The 21,019-nt window shown below is 38.2% G+C and overlaps 1 protein-coding gene across 9 annotated transcripts; it reads right to left on the reverse strand.

The window, feature by feature from the left end:
* Nucleotides 1-463: 463 nt before the first annotated feature.
* CCDC198 (coiled-coil domain containing 198) lies at nucleotides 464-19,188 on the reverse strand. Of its 9 annotated transcripts, XM_016156137.2 has the most exons (8): nucleotides 18,805-19,186; nucleotides 16,424-16,506; nucleotides 13,098-13,130; nucleotides 7,265-7,351; nucleotides 5,762-5,863; nucleotides 4,821-4,977; nucleotides 4,503-4,559; nucleotides 464-917 (listed from the first exon to the last, which is right to left on the reverse strand). In XM_016156137.2, exons 1-8 carry the CDS (start codon nucleotides 19,025-19,027, stop codon nucleotides 682-684), a joined length of 978 nt encoding a protein of 325 aa, XP_016011623.2. In that variant the 5' UTR covers nucleotides 19,028-19,186; the 3' UTR covers nucleotides 464-681. The 9 variants fall into 9 exon arrangements, with proteins under 9 accessions (XP_016011623.2, XP_016011625.2, XP_016011624.2 ...); XM_016156139.2 differs by lacking the exon at nucleotides 13,098-13,130 and having other exon boundaries at nucleotides 5,762-5,860; nucleotides 18,805-19,184; XM_016156138.2 differs by lacking the exon at nucleotides 13,098-13,130 and having other exon boundaries at nucleotides 18,805-19,184.
* Between the last annotated feature and the right edge of the window lie 1,831 nt (nucleotides 19,189-21,019).

Below are 21,019 nucleotides of genomic sequence, written 5' to 3' on the forward strand. Positions count from 1 at the left end.
CTCTCATCTCTGTTTTATAAGAGCTAATTTTCTTTTCAAAGATATGGTATGGCAGCAGATCTCAAAGATAGACCTCACTGTGGAATTTGTGCCCTTTTTCAGTGATTATCATCTGACCTATGACTTGCTTTAACCAACAGAATGTGATGAGAGTGATGCAGAGCCTATTCCAAGACTAGCCTTTAAGAAGACTGGTAGCTTCTGCTTTCTCCTCTTGGAACGTTTGCTTTCAGGAGCCCTGGGCTTATATTTTAAACAATTCTCTGCTGGAGAGACCACTTAGAGAAACCCTGTGAAGGAGCGCTGAGACTGTCTTGCAAGGGTGTGAGGTCCAGCTGTCTCAGTGTCCTGCTCAAGCCTCCAGATGAATCCAGGCCTAGCCACCTTCTGACTTCAGCTACATGAAGGACTTGAAAAGAGACCAGAAGAAGAACCACCAAATGAGGCCAGCAACACACAGAAAAGCGGGACAATAAATGGCTGTTATTTAAGCCCTTATGTTTTAAGGAAGTTAGTTATGCAGCATCGTTAACAAAATATGTCACACCTGTTAAGTGTAGGACTACAAATGAAAAGGAAGTGCACCGGTGTTCTCAGAATAATTTGTATACTAACTGGAAAAATTTTTACAGGAGAGCAAACTTTTGAAACACTCAATATGTGGGTAACTGAATAGCATTCTTATTGTCGATCAAAAAACTCATCAAAAAGTGGGATTCTCTCAGTCTTGGTCCTCACCAATGCCTGTGGTTTTTTCTCAATGTCCCCCAACTCATCTGAGTCAGAGCTAGAACTGCCCCAGAGAAGCTGTCCTCGGGCCTCTTGTTCACGGAACCATGTTTCCATTTTGCCAGTTTTCCGGGGATAGTAGTCATTCATTGTTTGATGTTGCAAAAATTCTGCATTCTGAAAATTTCCTACAAAAAATGAAAAGTTTATTTATTTTTTCCCCTGATGGCGATGTATTTATTTAAGTGTATAGGTTTCTATGAACGCAGAATAATCTGCTTGGTATTAAATATGCACACATATAAAGTATTCCAACTTGGGAAACATTAAAAATATTTCTCCTACTATTTTTTTTTTAATTTAAATCTTCCGAATGTCAGAAGAATAGTACAATGCACACCTGTATACCCCAAGCCATAAATAACAATTTTTTACAATGCTGATACACACACACACACACACACACACACATATAGCTATATATATCACTATTTATGTATAAATAAATAAATAAATATACTTTTCAGCTGAACCATTTGAGAATTAGTTGTAAAGTCACTTCTCTCCAAAATACATCACCACAAATCTAAGAACAAGAGCAGTAAGGAAAAGAGAAGAGAGAAGAAAAGAATAGATTGTTCTTGAATTAAAGGAGACTAAGAAATGAGAAAATAAAATGCAATGCATGATTCTATCCTCGATCAGATTCTAGATCTAAAAAATGAAACACAAAAGCAAACAAAAAGTACCTGTAAAAAGCATTACTGGGACAGCCATGGATATTTGAATATGAACCATATATTAGAAAATAGTATATATAAATGTTAAAATTCTCAAGTGTAATAACTGTATTATACTTATTTAAGTGTAATAATTGTCTTGTGGTCATGCAGGAAAATTGTCCTTGTTCTTAAAGTACAGGTGACCAGAAAAGAGCAAAATTGTGAAAGTGACATTCGAATAATGTATTTAGGGTGACACTTCCTTGAAGTATATGGTTGTTATCACTATAATACATCAGTTCCATCTTTCTTCAATTTTGTCCATATTTCTGTGCATTTATATGGCACTTTACATATTATATGTGCTTTTATGCATATTTAGATTAATTTACATAAACCATGCATGGTATGCAATGCTTTATTCCCATTTTACAGATATGGAAACAGGTTCACAGAGGTTAAATAACTAGAATTTATCTATACTCTATATATAGAATAAACCTACATAGACAAATATATAGCTAATATTTATTGAAAGCCTACTATGTACTGTTCTAGGAACATAGAACATGGAGCTTACATTTAGTTGGGGCTAAAATGAAGAACTTTGATTTCAAGTCCATGGCTTTTTCTACCCACTATATTCAAATCATGGTATTTGGAAAGGGCAGGAGCACCATAAACATGTTAAAACTCATAAAATTGTAAGTCCAAAGAGTGATGTGGAAGTGATATGGAAGTTCTATCATCTATTTATCTATCTATCTATCTATCTATCTATCTATCATCTATCTATCTATCTATCTATCTATCTATCTATCTATCTATCATCTATCTAGTTTATTATATAAATAAATATAAAGTATGGGTGATTTTATTTTAAAGACGCAGCAGAAAACAAAGACTGATTTTTATCTCATAAGAGACCTGAAACTCTCATTCCATCTTCCAAAAGACGGAACAAGAATGGGCAAATATAGCATTAAATAGGAAGAGATGGGTACAGAGAAAGCTTAATTACTAGAACCTGAATACCAGAATGTTCTATGATCTTGGCTACACTCCACATTTAGGAGAAAGCAACGTGAACTTCATTTAGAAGACAAGGAAAGAAATCAAAGATACGATTTGGGAATAAGAAAAAAGGAATGATTGCTTCAGCAGATGTCTACTGCAGTGGTAAAGTCTGTAGGCTTTGCAGAGGGCAGCTTTCTCTTAAAAGATAAGTTGGAGGAATTACAACCTCTACATTTGCGGACTTTCTCAAGGTTGTCCAGGACAGAACTCCTAGTTCCTGGTGTCCTGATGAGGCCGTACAGGGTGTAGATGGGAGAGCACATTTGAGAGTCAGAAGGACCTGGTCTTGAATCCTGGCTTTGTCACATGGGGGCTAATCATAACTTCTACATTACAGGTTGTGTAAGGATTAAAAGCAATAATTTGTGTTAAGAGCAGACCACACGGCTTGCTTATAGTAAGCACTCCAGCTAAGAGCTGGAACAAAATGAAGCGGCTCTAAAAAAGCAGGAGAACAGAGGAAAACCCCACTTCATGGGTCACAGTCTCTCCCGGGCCCTTCCAAATCTGGGGCATCCTCCAAAGACCTCATCAATGTTGGCTTTTTTTGGCATGATCTCAAGCAATGATTGTGTCAACTGTAGCTGAGACACTTTTCTTGGTTTTGCCAATATTTTTTAAATTGTAAAAGTTGTTTCTCTATGTGACTACATAGCATATTTCATTCTGGGACTCTGGAGTACAGGTTAATTAGAGGCCCCCAGTAGATTTTCAATCGTTCCGTCTTTTCTTATTTAGTTAGCTTATTTCTCTCAGCAGGAGCAGGGTCTTTTGCAGCTGATGATTTTGCCATAGAAGCTCAAGACCTCCAGAGGCAAGGCCAGCATTTCCATAGATTTCTTGATCATCAGTCTTGCTGAGGTGGGGATTTGGCCTGCAGCAGAGCAATCAATGAGTATGGACAATACTGTACATTTGCAATGGTAGATTTGCCCTGGGGGGAATCCAAACAGGGAAAATTTAATGGGGCACTAATAGATAGGGCAACTAGCACAGAGGTTATGGACACAAATGTCTATTAGAAATCACAGAGCAATCCAAGGGCACTGAGCTATCTGGCCTGGCTGAAATGTGGGGGCTGAGTGTGAGAGTAGCAGATGAAGCCAGGAAAGTGGGCAGTGGCTAGATCCTAAAGGATCACAGTACCAGGGAAAGGAGTTTAGACTTTGTACTAATGGAGACTCACCGAACATTTTTTTATTTTTATTTTTTAACAAGAAAGCGAGAAGATCTGATCTGTATTTTATTAGTGCAATACTTCTAGTACTTTATTGTGCATGAGAATCACCTTGGGATCTTGACAAAATGCAGGGCCCGATTCGGTAGGTCTGTGGTGGAGCCTGAAATCCCACATTTCTAATAAACTCTCAGGCGATGTAGATGCTGCTGGTTTGTGGATAAATTTTGATTACCGAATAGATCAGTGGTTCTGAAACTTTAGGATCAGGATAACCAGGGTGAGGGTGGAGGAGGCTGTTAAATCCAGATTGCTGGGCTCCACTCCTACAGTTTCTGATTCGGTCACTCTGACTGTGGTCCTAACAAGTTCCCAGGTGATGCTGGTGCTGGTGGTGTGGGGGCCACACTGAGAACACTGAGGTAGAGGGTTGACAGACATGAGGAAGGACTGCAGTCAGAAGGTTGTAGCAATACCCTGGTGTGACATGAGGAATAGGAGAGAGAGGGGAGGTTTCAGTGCTAGATGACATCAACAAGACTTTGCGACTAATCAGATGCAATGAGAGGGAGCATAAGGGTTGCAAAGGCACCAGGTCTCCTGGCAGAGTCACACAGAGCATGGGGGCCGCACCCAGAGTCAGCAGATGAAGCAGGAGCAAGTTTGGAGTGGGTAGTAAAGCTGGATTCAGTTTTAGGCATTGTGAACATGCCGAAGAGAGCTGCAGGGGAAAGGGTGGGGCTTGTGTCTGCACGTGGCGCCAAACTGGCTGATGCCGACATGCCATTTAACATTATCTCCATGCACTGTATCCTCTTTTACCACAAGATGAGGCTCTTTTGCTTTTTCTCCTCCTACAGATGGAGCAAGGATTGCAATAATGCATGTAAAAAGTACAGTAAACCTCTAAAAACAAAGAAACATGACGGCGCTTCTGTCTTTTCTTCCCAGCCATCTGCAATTACATGACAACATGCCCACTATATTCCGGGAAGTAAAATATCGGCAGGAACTTGAGACTATTTGCTGTCTTCCCCCGACACCCAAAGTTTATCTGATGAAGTTTTGAAAACGCTTAAAATATTTTATTTTACTAAAAAAATCACATGACTCACCTGGACTTCGGTTCAAGGTTTCATCAGGCAACAAGGTTAGAAAGTCACCGTCATCATTTTTTGGGATGCTTTGAAGGATTTTCTTGGCTTGATGGTCCCTCAGTTTCTGCTTATTAATTCTTGCCTCCCTGTGACTTTTCTTTAACTCCATTTGGGCCTGAAAATGATCAGCTATAAACAGTTAATGTTCTTCCCCCAGAGCTACTTTCACCAGAATAGGTCAATGGATCAGCCACTTTGCAAGTTGTGCGCTAATCTGTAGACAACTGTGGTCCCCAATCAGAACGGGGCTCTCTTTTTCCTATTAGAAGGTACAGAAATTTTCTTTATGCATCAGTGAGTTAGAAGAAAGGAGAATATGCCCAGTCTCAAAAAGCTGAGGAACTTTGTAAAAACATTTCTCTGTAAGCCAGCTGATATATTTGGAATTGCAGAAGACAGTGACTTTAGGCTTATTCACTGGAGTGAGAAATTTGGAATATGAAAGTTATAGGGAACATTACTGTAAAAGGGTTTGTTACAAGAGATCTTTTTTGTAAGATAAATTCTGTGGCATATATTAGAGATGCTTAGGTATTAAAATAAATAAAGACCAATCACACACACACACACCCTTTTACCTAACCGTGAAAAATGTTCTAACCCCAATTTTCTGCTGGAGTCAGAATGTCATAGAAGCAATGGTTACGAAAAGACTTGTGACACAGGTACATCTTTGTGAGGACTGAGAACAGAGAAAAGACTCAGCAGGGTTGGTAGCAGAAGGGATCTTGCTGCTTCTTCCCAACTCCAGTAGTTTAATCTTCAGCTCCAATGACTAAATTTAAAATGCTAAGTAAAGACCGGAGATGAATCCTCAACTATATTCATGTGCCAGGGCAGTCATTATGTGAAGTGAATTTGGTAAATGTGACACTTTTCTTCTCTCTTCTCATATTTACCTCTTGTCTTTTACGGTTCATTTCCAGCATTTGCATCTTATGTAAATACTGTCTTTTCCCAGAAATGTACATTGGAGTTTGCATCTTCTTTTCCAGTTCCTGCTATGAAAGATGACATACTCGTTAGTATGTGGTAATGAGTTACTGACTCTTAAATCCACAACTTGAAACCCTTTTTAGAACAGCACAGGATCTTAATCATCAAATCGTAACCCACAGAGACTTCTTGTAATGCCAAAGGTGAATCACTTTAGTTCCCCATGAGTCTTTTGTGCAGCTTTCAGTGAATGAAGTAGCAGTTTACAATATATATAATGTAATTTTTAAGGTTCCTGCAGGGTTTTGCAAGCCTTGAATGGAAATATCTTTCCACATCTTGTTTTGACAAGATAACACTTCCCCTGTCAAGAGATGCTTATTACTATCTTCCCAGAAATGTGTTCTGGTTTGATGAGGCTGCCTCTCTTTCCCTGCCTCTTTTACCATTGACTCATTGTCTGGCTATGAAATTAGAGGGGGGCCACTGAATGGGTAAATGGAACCTATTTGTATAGTGTAGGCCCATATACCAAGATAAGCCCTGATATATTACAGCTTAGGACGGATTTGAAGTTGATTATTTGTGACTTTGGTGATCTCCCCCTGGTGCATTGTAAACTTCAGTGGGACAGTGCAGACAGTTATTGAGGGCACCCAAGGGTGAATACACCCTCATTCATCACTTGCTGTGGCCAGGAAAGGGAAGGGATATGGCAGCCAAATGTGTTCGGCGACGTCTTTTTACGCCGCCCTGTCGACAGTGACTGATGTGAGCCTCAGCAAGGGCCTGTCTCCGCAAGCGCTGTAAGCATCACGAACATGGCCTGGAGCACCCAAAAGCACCTGGACATCTTCTACCAAATGAGCCAGTGCATAACAGCATCTAGCTGGCTCCAAGATGAATCAGGAGGGGAATGTGTTAAAAATTTACTCCTATCTCACACTTTGCAGTTCTACACAAGAGGAGTCTTCTTGGCAGAGTGTGACAAGTTTATGAAAGGAAAATGCTCTATATGGAGGCCCCTTTCCAGGATTCCTTTTTGGTGAGCTTGGGGTAAATAAGTCAGGAACAACTTGTAGATATGATTTACCCTGAAAATGGAGAACAAGAGGAAGTTTTAACCCAAGGGTAAGAATGAAAGGGAGGAGTTATGCTGGATTTTTCACAAATTTGAATACTTCTAGAGTCACTAATATCCAAGTAAAATTTCTCTCTCTCATCTGCTTCTCCCTGTTTCACCAGGAAGCAAAGAAACTCTTCAGGTTCACCTGAGAGACAAGAGTAGTTTCCACCTGTATGCAACCCCAGAAGAAAATACATAGCCATGGAAAGTTCTAACTCAGAAGGACTTAATAGCTTGATTTGTCTTTGAAGTCTTCTGTGCAGGGAGTACATGAAAAGGAAGCCCGCCCCTCCCTCCCACCCCCACTTACCCACCCCGTCTGGTTATCACCAGAGTTCACCTTTGCTTTGTGAGTTGTCCTGCCTTCTTGCTGTCTCAGGATCCTTTCAGAAGTCATTACTTGTGGCAGGTCGACAGGTTCAAGCTTCTAGAAGTCCAACATTTAGAGCATTCAGCATTCCTCATGCCATGAGTTAATGAAACAAAAAGTCGGGCATTAAACTATCTTAAAACTTTGCAAAAGCAGTACTTACTCCTAAGAGAAGACAATTTCAGTATCTCTGCATAGGCTTTTCTACCTATGTGATTCTTTTTTGTACTATTGCACTGTTCCCAGTGACTTATTGATCTAAATATTGGTCAGAGTTAAAACTAAGCATCTTTTTCTATCTGCATTGAGGGACTATGTCCAAAGTTATCAATCAATGAGGATCTTAGAATATTAGAGATGAAAGAGGCACCAAGAAGTTACTTTATTTTATTCATCCTTTAACCACCCAGCTGAACTCTTCCAGTCCTTAGGGAGGTGACCTATTTTTAAGATCTCCAGAGAAGCTCCCTCAGCCTCCTTATGAAGCACATTTAAAATGAAAGTGGTGAATAGGATTTTTGCAGGTATGTTAGTTAAGATGAGGTCTGCTAGAGTAGGGGGCCCTTAACTCGATATGTCTGGTGTCCTCATAAAAAGGGGAAATTTATACACAGAGGTGCACACAGGGAGAACACAGTGTGAAGATGAAGGTGAAGATTGGGATAATGCTTCTACAAGCCAAGGAATGCCGAAGATTGCCAGCACATTACCAGAAGCTAAGAGAGAAGCATGGAACAGATTCTTCCTCACAGTCTTCGGGAGAAAGCAACCCCGTCGACACTTTGATTTCAGACTTCTAGCTTCCAAAACTGTGAGACAATATATTTCTGTTGTTTTAAGTCACACAATTTATTATACTTTGTGACTGTATCCTTAGAATACTAATACAAGGGGCCGGGGTGGGGGGAGGGCGGTAAGTAGGCAGTCCGAGAAAGTTTCCTGAGGAAGTAATTCTTCAGCAAAAGTCAGAAGGTTGGGAGTTTTAAGGCCGGTGTTCAGGCAGAGGGAGCCATACGAGCGATGGCCCTGAGGTAGAAGAGAACATGATCTGTTGAAAGACCTGCAGGAAGTCAGTTCAGCAGCTCAAATGAGGCTGGCGAGATAGGTAGGGCCAGCTCATGCTGGGCCTGATGGGGCAGTATAAGGTGTCGGTCTTCTTAAGAGCAACCAGCAGCCGTTGACATATGTTAAGCAAAGTAGTGACATAATTACATTCGCTTTCTAAAAACGATCACTCTAGCCGCAGTGTGGAAACTAAAGAAGACCAATTATGGGGAGAGCAGTTAGGAGGACAATGATGATCGGTCAGGCCACTATATTTTTATAACTGTCTCCATGATCTTACATTTTTCCAGAATGTCATGGAGTTGGAATCATATCATATGTAGTCTTTTCAGATTGGTTTCCTTCACTTAGTAACACGCAGTAAAGTTTCCTCCTGTCTTTTCATGGCTTCATAGCACATTTCCTTTTAATAGTCAATAATATTCCATTGTCTGGATGTCCCACAGTTTATTTCTCCATTTACCTACTAAAGGACTTATTGGTTGCTTCCAAGTTTTGGCAATTATGAATAAAGGTGCTATAAACATCCGTGTGTAAATTTTTGTGTGGATATGAGATTTCAATTCATTTGGGTAAGTACGGTTGCTAGATTATATTCTAAGAGTATGGTTAGTTTTATAAGAAACTACCGAATCGTCTTCTAAAGTGGCTGTACCATTTTGCATTCCCACCAGCAATGTATGAGAGTTCTTGTCTTTCTACATCCTCACCAGCATTTGGCGTCATCAGTGTTCCAGACGCTGGCCATTCTAACTTGCGTGTAGTAGTGTTTCATTGTTGTTTTAATTTGCGCTTCCCTAATGACATGTGATGTTGAACATCTTTTCATATGCTTACTTGCCATCTGTAAATCTTCTCATTCTCTTGACATTGTGTTTCTCAGAAGTTCTTAATTTTAATAAGGTCCAACTTATCAACTGTTTCTTTAGAATATATATATATTTCAAAACTCTCTAAGATATTCTGATGATTTCCTAGGGTGGGATCCACTGGCCTCAACTAAGTAAAGGAACTACATCAAAATAGACTGCCGAGAATTTGTTCATGGAGCATGATTGAAAAACTGAATCTGAAGAAGCCAGCTATTTAAATATTTTAACTAAAATAATCCATCTATAATTTCTTAGGGCTTTGTTTTTCTTTGAAAGTATGAATATATATTCTTCTATTTCAGTGCCACTTTATCTGAATCTGCAGTTCTGATAAGAGTTAAGTTCTAGGTGTCTTTAAGTACTCTACTCACTCTCTCCAGGAAATTGCTTTCTTCCTGGCCTTTGAAAAGAACCTAAGGGTTCACACTATTTCTCCACAAAGGACGCTAGATGGCAGTAACTAACCCTGAAAATAAGATTCTTCTGCTAAATCATTTGCACTTGACCGAGAAGTGCTGAAGAAAAACATTGTTGGAAAATTGGTTTCTCTAAACAAACCAGTCAGATGAAATTGCCTTGCAACCCTGGATTCATATTAATGTTCCTTTTCCTTGCCTAGGAAGTAAGATGCCACACTTCATTATCTTCAGAGAGAATACACTGGAAGGAATTACAGGAGAATTGGTAGAGTGACACCTTTTATTATTTTTTTGTTTCATAAAAAAATGATTACCTAAAGATTTCTGGATAATTTGGCTCCTCAAATAAAACAAATGGTCAGGATAACCAGGTGAAGCATCAAGGAGATTTAGGAAATGAGATTAAATCAAGTATAAGTCACTGAGCTTGATGACAAACACTAACTTGAGATGGTTGCTTCTGTTTACTAGCAAAAGGAGAAAGGGGGGCAGGAGCGAGTCGAAGAAAGTGTGAAACTTGGCACCATGACTTAAGAATGTGTCCTCTACGGTTCTGGGAGGAAAGTAAAGATGTCCAAGACAGCCTTGGAGCAAGAAATCATAAGGCCAAGGAGGAATTTCTGGTCGAGGCATTGCAGTGTGTTCACATTTCAATAACGTTCCTTGTTCCAAATATACAGCAATGAAAAGATAAAACATATAACCAAAAAGACATGCTCAGGCTTTAATGTAAGTATATATATATATCTATATCTCCATGGGCCAGAAAACAGAACAAAAAAACTTGGGGGAAGCCAATCCCTAATGAATTTAGGGCTCCTGGTGGCTGTGAGTTATTTCTGTAGGTTAAATGGGACCTAAAAATGCTCCATAGGAGATGGGAAACTAGAGCCAGGCTCACAGTTTCAACTCAAGGGCTGAGTTATTCTCCACCTCTTTCCCCAGTATAAAAGAAATGAATCAAAATATGAGTTGGAAGACTTGTTTGAGGCATGAATATGAAGAAGCTAAGACTCTATAATAACGAATTTGAAAACTTAGATAAAGTGATAATTTTTTGGAAGAATCTAAATTAGCAAGATTCAATCAGGAAGAAATCAGATACCTAAATCAACTAAGAACCATAAAACAAATTAAGGTAATAGGAAATTTTCTCATTCCCCCAGAAGTTCAGGTGGCCAAAGATGGTTTCGCTGGTTCGTTTTACCAAACTTTTAAGGAGCAGGTAACAGCTATATTATATCAAATGTCTTAGAGAATGGAAAAGGTAATAAACTCACTTTTAAAACTGTGTAATTTTGAGAACAAAACTAGAAGAAGAAGTACAGGGAAATGATAGAATAACTTCACTTATGAAAATAGATACAAAATGCCTAAGCATTTAAAATTCCCCAATGCACTTATTTATGTATCTCACGACCAAGTAGGATTTATGTCAGGAATGCGAGCATGGTTCAACATCATAAAATCTATTTGTGTAATACATCGTATCGACTAGTTAAAAATAAACTTCATAAGATTATTTTAATAGATTATTTAATAGATGGAGGGGGAAAAAATCAATAATATATAACACTCAGCCCTGGGAAAAAAAACTTTTAGCACACTAGGAATAAAGAAAATGTCAATGATTTAATAAACGGCATCGTGCCAGATGTCTCCTATTGGTTTCTCCAGATCCACTTGCCACATGTCTCTACCCTGTTCTCTGATTGTGAGGATGAAGCAGTTTCTCCTGCCTTCTGGCTTCTCACTGGGTTCAGCCACTGAGGAGCCCTGGGAGATGAAAGAGAACGAGGTCAGATATTTCTTCCTGTGGCTCCCTTCCAAGAAGATTATATTGGGTTGGCTGTGTCTCACACTGCTCCTCTCAAAGCAGCTTCCTCTACCTGACTCTCTCCTTCTGGGTTCCAGAAGTCTGTTTTTCCCCAGTCCCTTGGCCTAGAGGTAGTTAATTGCTCCTCAGTTGCCACTGGTGGTTACTGCAGTACCTTCTGTGGTTTCCCTAACCTACACCTCTGTAAAGTTACTTATCAAGAAAATTTCCTTGAATAATCCTAATTTGAGTATGCTGTCTGTTTTCTTTTGGGACTCTGACCGGCCTCTATCAAAATCCAATCACAAATGTACTTTGTTTTAGAACCAGTCTCATTTAGAACCAGTCGTAGATAAAACAAGGATGCCCATTATCACTGCTTGACTTCAACATTACAAGGGAAGTTTTATTCAGTGCAAGAGTCAAGAAAACCAGTACAAGGAATGAAAATTGGGAAGAAAGAGAAAAAATTATTCTTATTTATAGAAGATACTGTCTACATAGGAAGTCTAGAAGAACCTATAGACAGAATTACCAAGTTATTTCAGTAAAATTGTGGGACACAAAATTCAGTATAAAATAATAGTGAGCTTTCGTATTCACCAATAGTAATCATTTAGAAAACTAAATTGGAAAAAATACCTCATTCATAATAGGAGAAAAAAAACCCTATAGATATATTGATGGCCAATTGTATGTATCAACTTGGCTAGGCTACAGTCTCTAATTATTCAAACATAAAGCTAGCTGTTGCTGTGAAATTCTTTTGCAGATGTGGTTTAAGTCCATAATCCGTTGACTTAAAGTAAGGAGGATAATTTTAAACAATTTGGATGTGCCTGATTCAATCAGTTGAAAGGCCTTAAGAGCAAAGCTGAGGCTTTCTTGAAGAAGAAATTCTGCTTGGGGACGGCAGCTTCAACCTACACCCTGCAGCTCCAGCCTGCCCTTCCCCATGGCCAGTCTGTGAGTTTCGGATTTGCCAGCCTCCACAAACACGTACGCCAATTCCTTGCAATATATCTCTTAATATAGACCTCCTTCGACTAGTTCAGTTTCTCTGTTTGAACCCTGACTGATACAGGTACTCAGAAAAAAAGCTTAAAAATAAATTATTCAAGACCCCTGTGGAAATTTTATGATTATTATTAAAAGATCTAAGAGAAAATATAAGTAAATGGAGTTTTATGTCATGTTCATGGTTTAGAAGGCTCAATGTTGTAAACATGGTTAATATTTCCCAAATTAATCTGTTAATATTTTCCAATAGGAAAAAAACAGTGACAAGGTTTTTCATGGAACTTGACAACGAGGTCCAAACTGCATAAAAGTGCAAAGGACTGCAAATAGCAAAGACAATTCTGAAGAAGAATAAAGTGAGGGGTCTTGCCATATTAGATATTAAAACTCAGCCTAAAAGTACATAATTAAGATAGTGTGGAATTCCTGTGGAGACATCAAATAAACTAATGCAACAGAAGAGAGAGCCCAGAAACAGATTCACAAAGCTGGATATATGACAGAAGTAACATTTCAAATCATTGGTCAAAGAATGGATGATTCCATAAAGGGTGCTGTGGCAATAGATTAATAAAATGGAAAAAAAGTAAAATGAGACTCCGACTACATACCTGCACACAGTTGAATTTCAGATGGATTAAGACCTAAATGCAAAACTTAAATATAAATTTTAGAAATAAAGAATATCTCTATGAACTTGGGGAAGAGAAAAATTAACGAGATAAAATACAAAAAATCAAAACATAATGATTAAGAGTGAGAAATTTGACAATAAGGAAGTGGAAGTCTTTGTGTATACGTACACACACACACACACACATGCAAGTGCACGCACAAACATCCCAAATGAAAAAGCAAACCATAGATGGAGAGAAGATATTTGCAACACATATAACTAACAAAGGATTAGACCTAAGATATATAAAAAACTTTCACAAATCACACACACACACACACACAGAAGATAGAAAATGTGCAGAGTTAGAAAAGATAAGGAAAAAGAATGTTTGTGACAAACTGTTTCAAACCAAAAATGACACGATGAAACATCCAAATGGGAACCACCCTCCTTATCAATCACCAGCAGTCTTTATGCTCATCTTTGTCTCCTTTCCATCCATTCATTCAACATTTATTCAACACATACTTATTGAACACCTATTATGTGCCAGGTTCTGTTTTAGACACTTGGATATGTTAGTGAAGACAACAGACCCAAATCCCTGCCTATGTGATTATATTCTACCATTGGAGTTAGGGAGGGGGCGAGGAGGCAGTGAAGAAAATAGCAATGAATGTAGTACATAAGTAAATTGCTTGGTGTGTTAAATGAAAATAAGTGTTTTGGGGAAAAGATAGTGAAAGGTCCTGGCAATCAGGAGTGCCAGGGTGAGGGTTTCAATAGTCAATAGGTTGTCAGGATAAGCCTTATAGGGAAAGTGAGATTTGAGCAAATCTTTGGAGATGAGGGTATTATCTGAGGAGATTGCCTGAGGAAACACTATGTGGTAGGAGTGGGCTGGTAGGTGGGAGCCATCTCCACCTTAAGCTGCACCTGAGATGGTTGGATGAGGGGAACCAGGCCAGAAGGGACAGTGATAATCAACTCTTCAATAAGGGACGGGCAGAGGCTCTCAGATATTGGCAGCTCCAAGACAGAAACCTTAGTTCATGACCTGCTCTTTACTTGAGGAATAGATGTTCAGGAAGTAGAAAGTGCCAAATATGCAACTCAGATTATTTAAGGTACAATTAAATTTGGTTTAATAATTAAAAATACTTTCAGAATTTTCTCTGGCAGAGATTAGGCTATTAATTAGCATGTCATGGGAACCCAGCATTTATTATTCTCTCAAAAACCCATTTGCAGTGGAAAATGTGCTGAGCCTCATTTGTGAAGATAATTATAGTTGATATCTTTGAGAAAGTCTGCCAAGTTCCCAGTGGTTTCCCTTTTCTCTGGGAGCTGCCTTCAGAATCTATGGTAGGGGGGCTTTTCTGCCCACATTTCTACTGCATGAGCATATCCCCTGGTCACAGCTCATTGGACCAGAATTGGATCATGAGCAAAGCTGAGCCAATAAGATCTTTTTTCCCAGGAATTTGAAATTGGAGCCAAGAGGGCCAGGCCAATCTGTCCATTTGGAACTATAGGATGAAAATTCAGGGTGGTCATATTTCACCATTGGTCTTGAGGAGCTGAGAAAGGTGATCTGCAGGGGAAGAGTAAAGGAAATGCATGGAGAAGATCTTAAAGGAGACACAGAGTTATTCTGCCTTTCTGGTCCCAAGGTACAGCTCTTCCCTGAAGTTCAGGTGTCTCCCACCTCTTGGGTTCAATAAAATACTCCAATATAATTCATCATATTGGTTGCTTTGGACTTCCAATACAGTGAGGCCATTTTTTTCTCACGAGGGATAATGGGTTTCATTTTCATTGATTTATAAACTTTTGTGGAGTACATATTAAGTAAACTTTTGTGGAGTACATATAAAGACATAAGACTGAATAAGACATAGTCTTTAGACTCAAATATTTCATTTGTCTTGATTCTTTTTTTAAAAAAAAAGGTTGGTTAGAATGTGGGAGTACAGTCTTTGACTTTAAAATACTGAAGTTTTTTTTTCTGAGCTTCATTGACTTGAGAGAATCAAGGCCTAACTTTAACTTATTTAGGGTCGATAGATGTAAAAAGTACTCTGTAAACTATAGACTGCTATACACTGGTTATGGGAATATCTTCCATTTGAGTAATTCAGCTTAGAGTCTCCACAGGAATGTACATTAAACACAGTCCTTTGAAAGGATGCATTTGATTTAGGAATACAACATGAGTTTTTAAATTGTTCATTTTGGCTAGAGATGTACCCCAAATTTTAAAATTACTTTATTTTTTCATTAATTAAACAATATTTTGAGGTTTCTAATATTTGGAGAAAAGATGCTCTTTTTGTGACCAAAGGATATAATCACATCAGATAATGGTTGTGAGCTTTGGAAGAAAACAGGTCAATAAAAACCAACTGAAACAGAAATAGTACCTAACAAATGAGCTCAAATACCCCTGGGATTGGTCCAGTCATCTGGGTGAATTGTGTAGCAGGTGGGGTTTGGCTCCAATTCCCTTTTCCAAATGTCAGTGAGAGATCTCGCTCACACGAGAGCCCCTAGCCCTCCTTTTAGCTGATACTTATTTTCAAGGACCCGCTCAGATCTCTTTTTCCTTCTAGGATGAGAGTTAGAATTTATAGTTCTCTAGAGATAACTCATTAAATATTTATTAAGGTGAGTGCATTTAAAGCTCTTGCTTTGCTGCCTTGGAATCCAATGTTCTCAATTTCAACAGCTAGTTAACACTTAGAACAATGAAAGATGAAGGACAGAAGGGCCGTAGAGGCCATCTATGCTGACCATTAAGGGCACAGGCTTTGGAGACCCCGTTGATATCTAGCCTCTGCTGACATTGAGCAAGTTACTTAACTCTCTGGACCACATGCCCAAAGCAAAGATAATACTTCCTTTCTCATAGAGGGGTATGAGAATTAAATGAATGACATAGATCGAATTGCCTAGAGTATATCTAACTTGTCATGGGCTGTATTTAAATAATAGTAACTATTGTTATTATTGTTTGCTACAAGGGATTTTCCCATGTCATCCAACTAATAGGTACAAGATTCAGGTTCTTCAAGTCCCATCATAGTTACATCTTCGGTTCTATATTTCCTTCTTTGGGTGGTAGTCTTAAAAGTGACATCATTAGGAAAGAAAATCCTAAAGGAGTATGTTCTTTGCATTGAAAACATTCTCTTGAACAACACTGTCATTCTCATTAGTTTGGTCATTGTCAATATCCCTCTTTTATGATTATAGTTAAAAGGGGATGTTACCATTAAATCCAAGAATTTCTTATGAAGCCTTTTAAATTCATCTTACTTGAAGTCTTCGGGGTGGATGCCTTTTAATAATACTTGTTTCTCCCTGTTCCAGTGGGATGTCAAAATACATAGCTGTGGGCACTTGAAGGATTAGGGGAGAAACAAGAACAAACCATTAAAAACAATTTACTACGAAATCAGGCTAATCATAAGTTACCAGAGTTTGCTAACATAATTTCATATCTTCTTAGTCATATATGTCTAAGCTATGGGGCCCTACATAAATGCAAATGATAAAATATTGGCCTAGACCCAGGATTTAATTTCTGTTTCCATCATTTCCTCACAGATCCATATTTAGAGGAAGATCTGCACAATTAACACTGTATTGATGATAAATGTTATTCAAATATAGGATTTGACTTGAAAAAAATAAACTTATTGATTTGTTTTAATTTCATGAAATCTCTCCCAAATAATATAGGAAATCAGAAATATATATATATATATATATTTTTTTTTAAGAAATGAAATAGTCTCTTTTCAGATGAAATAGGTAGATGGATCGGTATTAGAGAGAGGTGATAAAGAAATGGAGCGTGAGTGTGTAATATGAATATGCAGTACTGAGCACGGTATGCTCCTAATTAAACAGTCCTCCCAACTAGGGAAAGACACTTCCACAAGTTGCCACTATAATACAGCATGGCAACATTCTTTCCCGATAAAACAGCCCAGGGCTAAGCCTTGTTAGGAAACAGAGAAACTCAAGAGATCCATTATGAATTTGATTTTTTTAGCTTGATTGTCCTGGGCCCTTGGGACTGCTACCACGACGAAAGCTGCACAAATAAAGTTCTTGTCCTTTCCTCTGAACTGATCTGCAAGCATTCTGATTTCCAGATTGTTGTGAAGACTATCCTACAGTCCCACTTTGCATTTTAAATGGAAAAATCTCCGGGTAATTATGTATTTCTATCCTTGAGACACTTGAATGACCACCTTAAGTACTTTGCTATGTCCTTACTTTTCAAGAGATGCCTGCATATTGAGCAAGACAGAAACAACATACTTGTTAGATTAAAATTCTAAATACTTTCAGTAAAATTTTCTTCAGCAGCCTGACTACTCCCTATATGTATATTATGACTTGAATGATATCACACCATCATTTTATTTGATTCTCCTGAAATGGCATAGGCTGTGTCAGGCAGTTATTTTCACCCCTAATTTATAGTTGAAGAAAATTGAGGAAGTAAATTGCCCAACATCATACTATTTGGTAGTTAGTGAAGCTGGGGTCAAAGTATGGGCCCCTTGAAAATAGTGATCAGAAGGCTCACCATCCCCTTAATATTTATTTTTATTGTGATTTTTACATCTGTAAAATAAGAACATTTCCTAAATTGGACTTTAATGCATAAGAACCAATTTTTACCATTCAGTTACCAAAATCTTTAACAAGTTTAGATTTTAAAAAAGGAATTCTTTAATGAAACCACAAGTAAAATTCCCATTCATATTCTTAGGAAGTTGAAGAACATAAAAACATAGGTCATATAGAGCCAGCCAAAGGTTGTCGATTACAGAAAGTAGCCATGAAGATCATTCTAGGTAAGATTTATTAGGTATGGAAAGAGAATATAAGGCATTCTGGCCAAGTTGACCAATAATGGAAACTTATTTGTATTATTAATATAGAATGTGAAGAAAAGAGAAAATTACATACATGTATGTGTTTGCATACATTGTATATGTATATTTCTCTTCCCAAGTTAGAATGTCTAATTATCATTGTGGTTGTCATAAACATTTTACATGTCTTGTAAAATATCCTGGAATAACCCATAGCTACTTCAGGCTCAGAGTTTCCTATTATAATGGCAAAAAAAAAATTCTCTTAGTTCTGCAGGTGCCCATGAAAAATATGAGGTTGGGGAGAGGGTGACTCATCCACTCATCCGTAATGCAATAAATCAATTCTATTTGGAATGACCTTCAAATTCACATTAGAATGGACTCCTAAAGTACTGCTTTCAAAACAACAGAGCCTGATGCATTAACCGGTGCTGGGGAGAATGATTTAAATTTAGAATCTAACTGAAACTTATGATAGTCATAATTTATCACACCATTTATATAATTTTAATGGTTTGGCAAAACTAGGTATAAACGTTGAAAGCACTATACAGATTGAAACAAAATGATTTTTTCTTCTCTCATGGAATGGCAAAAAGCCATTTATGCACAGTTTACACACCCATTCTAATGTACCCAGGATACTTAAAATAGACGTTCACCTAACTATCCCATAGAAAAATGTTCCCTTGTGTTTCAGTGATTTAGAAACTTTCTGAGATTATAGAGATAGTCAGGTAACTCTGTCAATCGCTCTCCTTGGCACAAATACACAAATCTCATGCTCAGTTTTATGTTTACCTGTAGAATATCTTCCATACCAGGTCTCCCGTAGAGGTGGCAGCTGCCCTTCCAAAGCTTTATTCAGGTCCTGTGGTCTTGCGAATGAATATGAACTCTTTTCTTCCAGGTTCTGACTGAATGCAAAGTTCACAGGGCCAGCTGAGGGAGACTCTTCCTCTTTGATTTGCAAAGGTGCTACTTTGGTCACCCTAGGGAGACCTTTAGAGTTACTCAGGCCCATTTGACATTAAAGACATTTAAAAGAAAGCCATGAGGGAAGTGGCTTTGGGCCTCTAATGTAGCTTGTTTTAATCAAGGTATTTTAGAAGTTTACCCCTGCTTTACTAAACAGTTGTTTCCTTCATGAAATCTTTGTAGCTCTATTTCACCACACACTAACCCCTCTGGCTACTTCCTGGGAGGCTGGTTTCCATGGAGACTTCCCTTCAACACCCACTTGGCCATTTCAGACTCAAAGAATGCAGTTAAACATTGACTTGGGTATACCAGTTTCTGAAAGACTTGGTGGTAGGAATAGAAACCTCTATTGATCATTAAACAAATCTCTAACACCAGGAAAGCCATTAACAGAGATGGAGAGCAGAGGTTCAGAGAAGTCTTAAACTTGTTTCTCTCATTGCACATACCTTTAAACACCATCTGGAAGAACTACCTACTAAGAATAACTAAACCATCTTTGGACATGAAGGTGATTCAGGACATGGCAAATTTCCCCAAGTGACGGGGAGACCAAGCCCTGTACTGAGAGAAGAATGTCCTTTGGCAGAGAGTGTAGAAACAAATCAACACCCAAGCCCAAGTCAGAGTCAAAAGGACAGTTTATTAGAAAAGAGGTAACACTCCACAGAGTATGGTCTCCTCTCAGGCAGAGAGTGAGGGATAGTGAGAGAGACAGAGTAAAGGCACTCAGAGGGACCCTGAGTATTCGGGGAATTCAGTTTATGTGTCATTCTTTAGTTCCCATTTCCTTTGGTATGGACATACAGTGAGGAAGGGGAAGACTAAGTATCATGAAAAGGTGAGAATGGGTAGAGTGAAAGGCCTGCTGGCAGTTCGCAGCCTTTAATCCATAGGTTGCCTGTGGTTTTAGCCATAGGGAATGACTCTTGGTTCCTAGTTCCCCTTCACAGGTGTGGGGAATGGGCTGTCAGAATCCCAGCAGAAATCTTCCTTGGTTCTGCAGGTGTCCTCCTCACCTGCCCAGCTGCAGGGCTGATCAGCATATTGTCGTCTCTGATTGGGGCTTGATTAACATTTTAATTCTCTTGCCTCCTCCCTACAAAGACCTAATAATCTAGGTCTTTGTTGATCTTTAATTTTAATTGAAGAATTTATCTTCCAAATAGGTAAGGAAACAGCAGAGTAGCTAAAATGATTTGATTTTTCTATCAATAACTTGAATTGCCTTTGAAGGGAATGAATATGTTACTGGAGGGTGGTAAGGAGACAATAGGAATTTTTTTCTGAAGACATGGGCAAAGAGTTCTTGAATAAATTGTTCAAGTAAACCTTGAGTTTTCAAAGATAGCCTATTAACTATGTTAAAAACAAAAACAAACAAAAACAAACAAAAACAAAAAAACAGGAAAAGAAAGCCTAGAAGGAAATGTGCTAAAATGTTGAGTAAGGATTATGAGTGATGATAATTTTTTTTATACTTAGAAACAGAACTAAGTTTCAGCTTCTAATTGTTTATGACCACAGATGATTTATGTTTCCATCGTATCCCGATAGAGAAATTTCAAATAAATTCATTTTTCATTTTTGCAAAATTTATTTGCTAAGAACATGGGTTTGGAAAGTCTTTATTTATTTATTTTTTTTCTTTTTTAACACCTCCAGCACCTGGTATTACTAAGTGGGCTCCCATCCAAGTACTTATCAGGACCGACCCTGCTTAGCTTCCAAGATCAGACAAGATTGGGCATGTTCAGGGTAGCATGGTTGTAGACTAGAAAGTCTTGAGAGTCAATAGAGTTCCCCTAAAAAGATGTTTGAGTTTAATTTTTCCACTTAACTCCCTTACATTTTACACACGATTTTCTCTGTGGCAGACTTGTAAGAAAGAATCATATGTTATCAGTATCGATAAACAAAATTACCTCTGGTAACCAGAGATTATTTAAATTATAAAGATTAAAATACTTGAACAATATCTGGTCAGCTTTATTTTGAAATACAATCAGTGCAAGCATTTTCAAGAGCTGGGAAG

The sequence above is a fragment of the Rousettus aegyptiacus genome, unplaced genomic scaffold (assembly GCF_014176215.1).
Source record: "Rousettus aegyptiacus isolate mRouAeg1 unplaced genomic scaffold, mRouAeg1.p scaffold_m13_p_3, whole genome shotgun sequence".
NCBI lineage: Eukaryota > Metazoa > Chordata > Mammalia > Chiroptera > Pteropodidae > Rousettus > Rousettus aegyptiacus.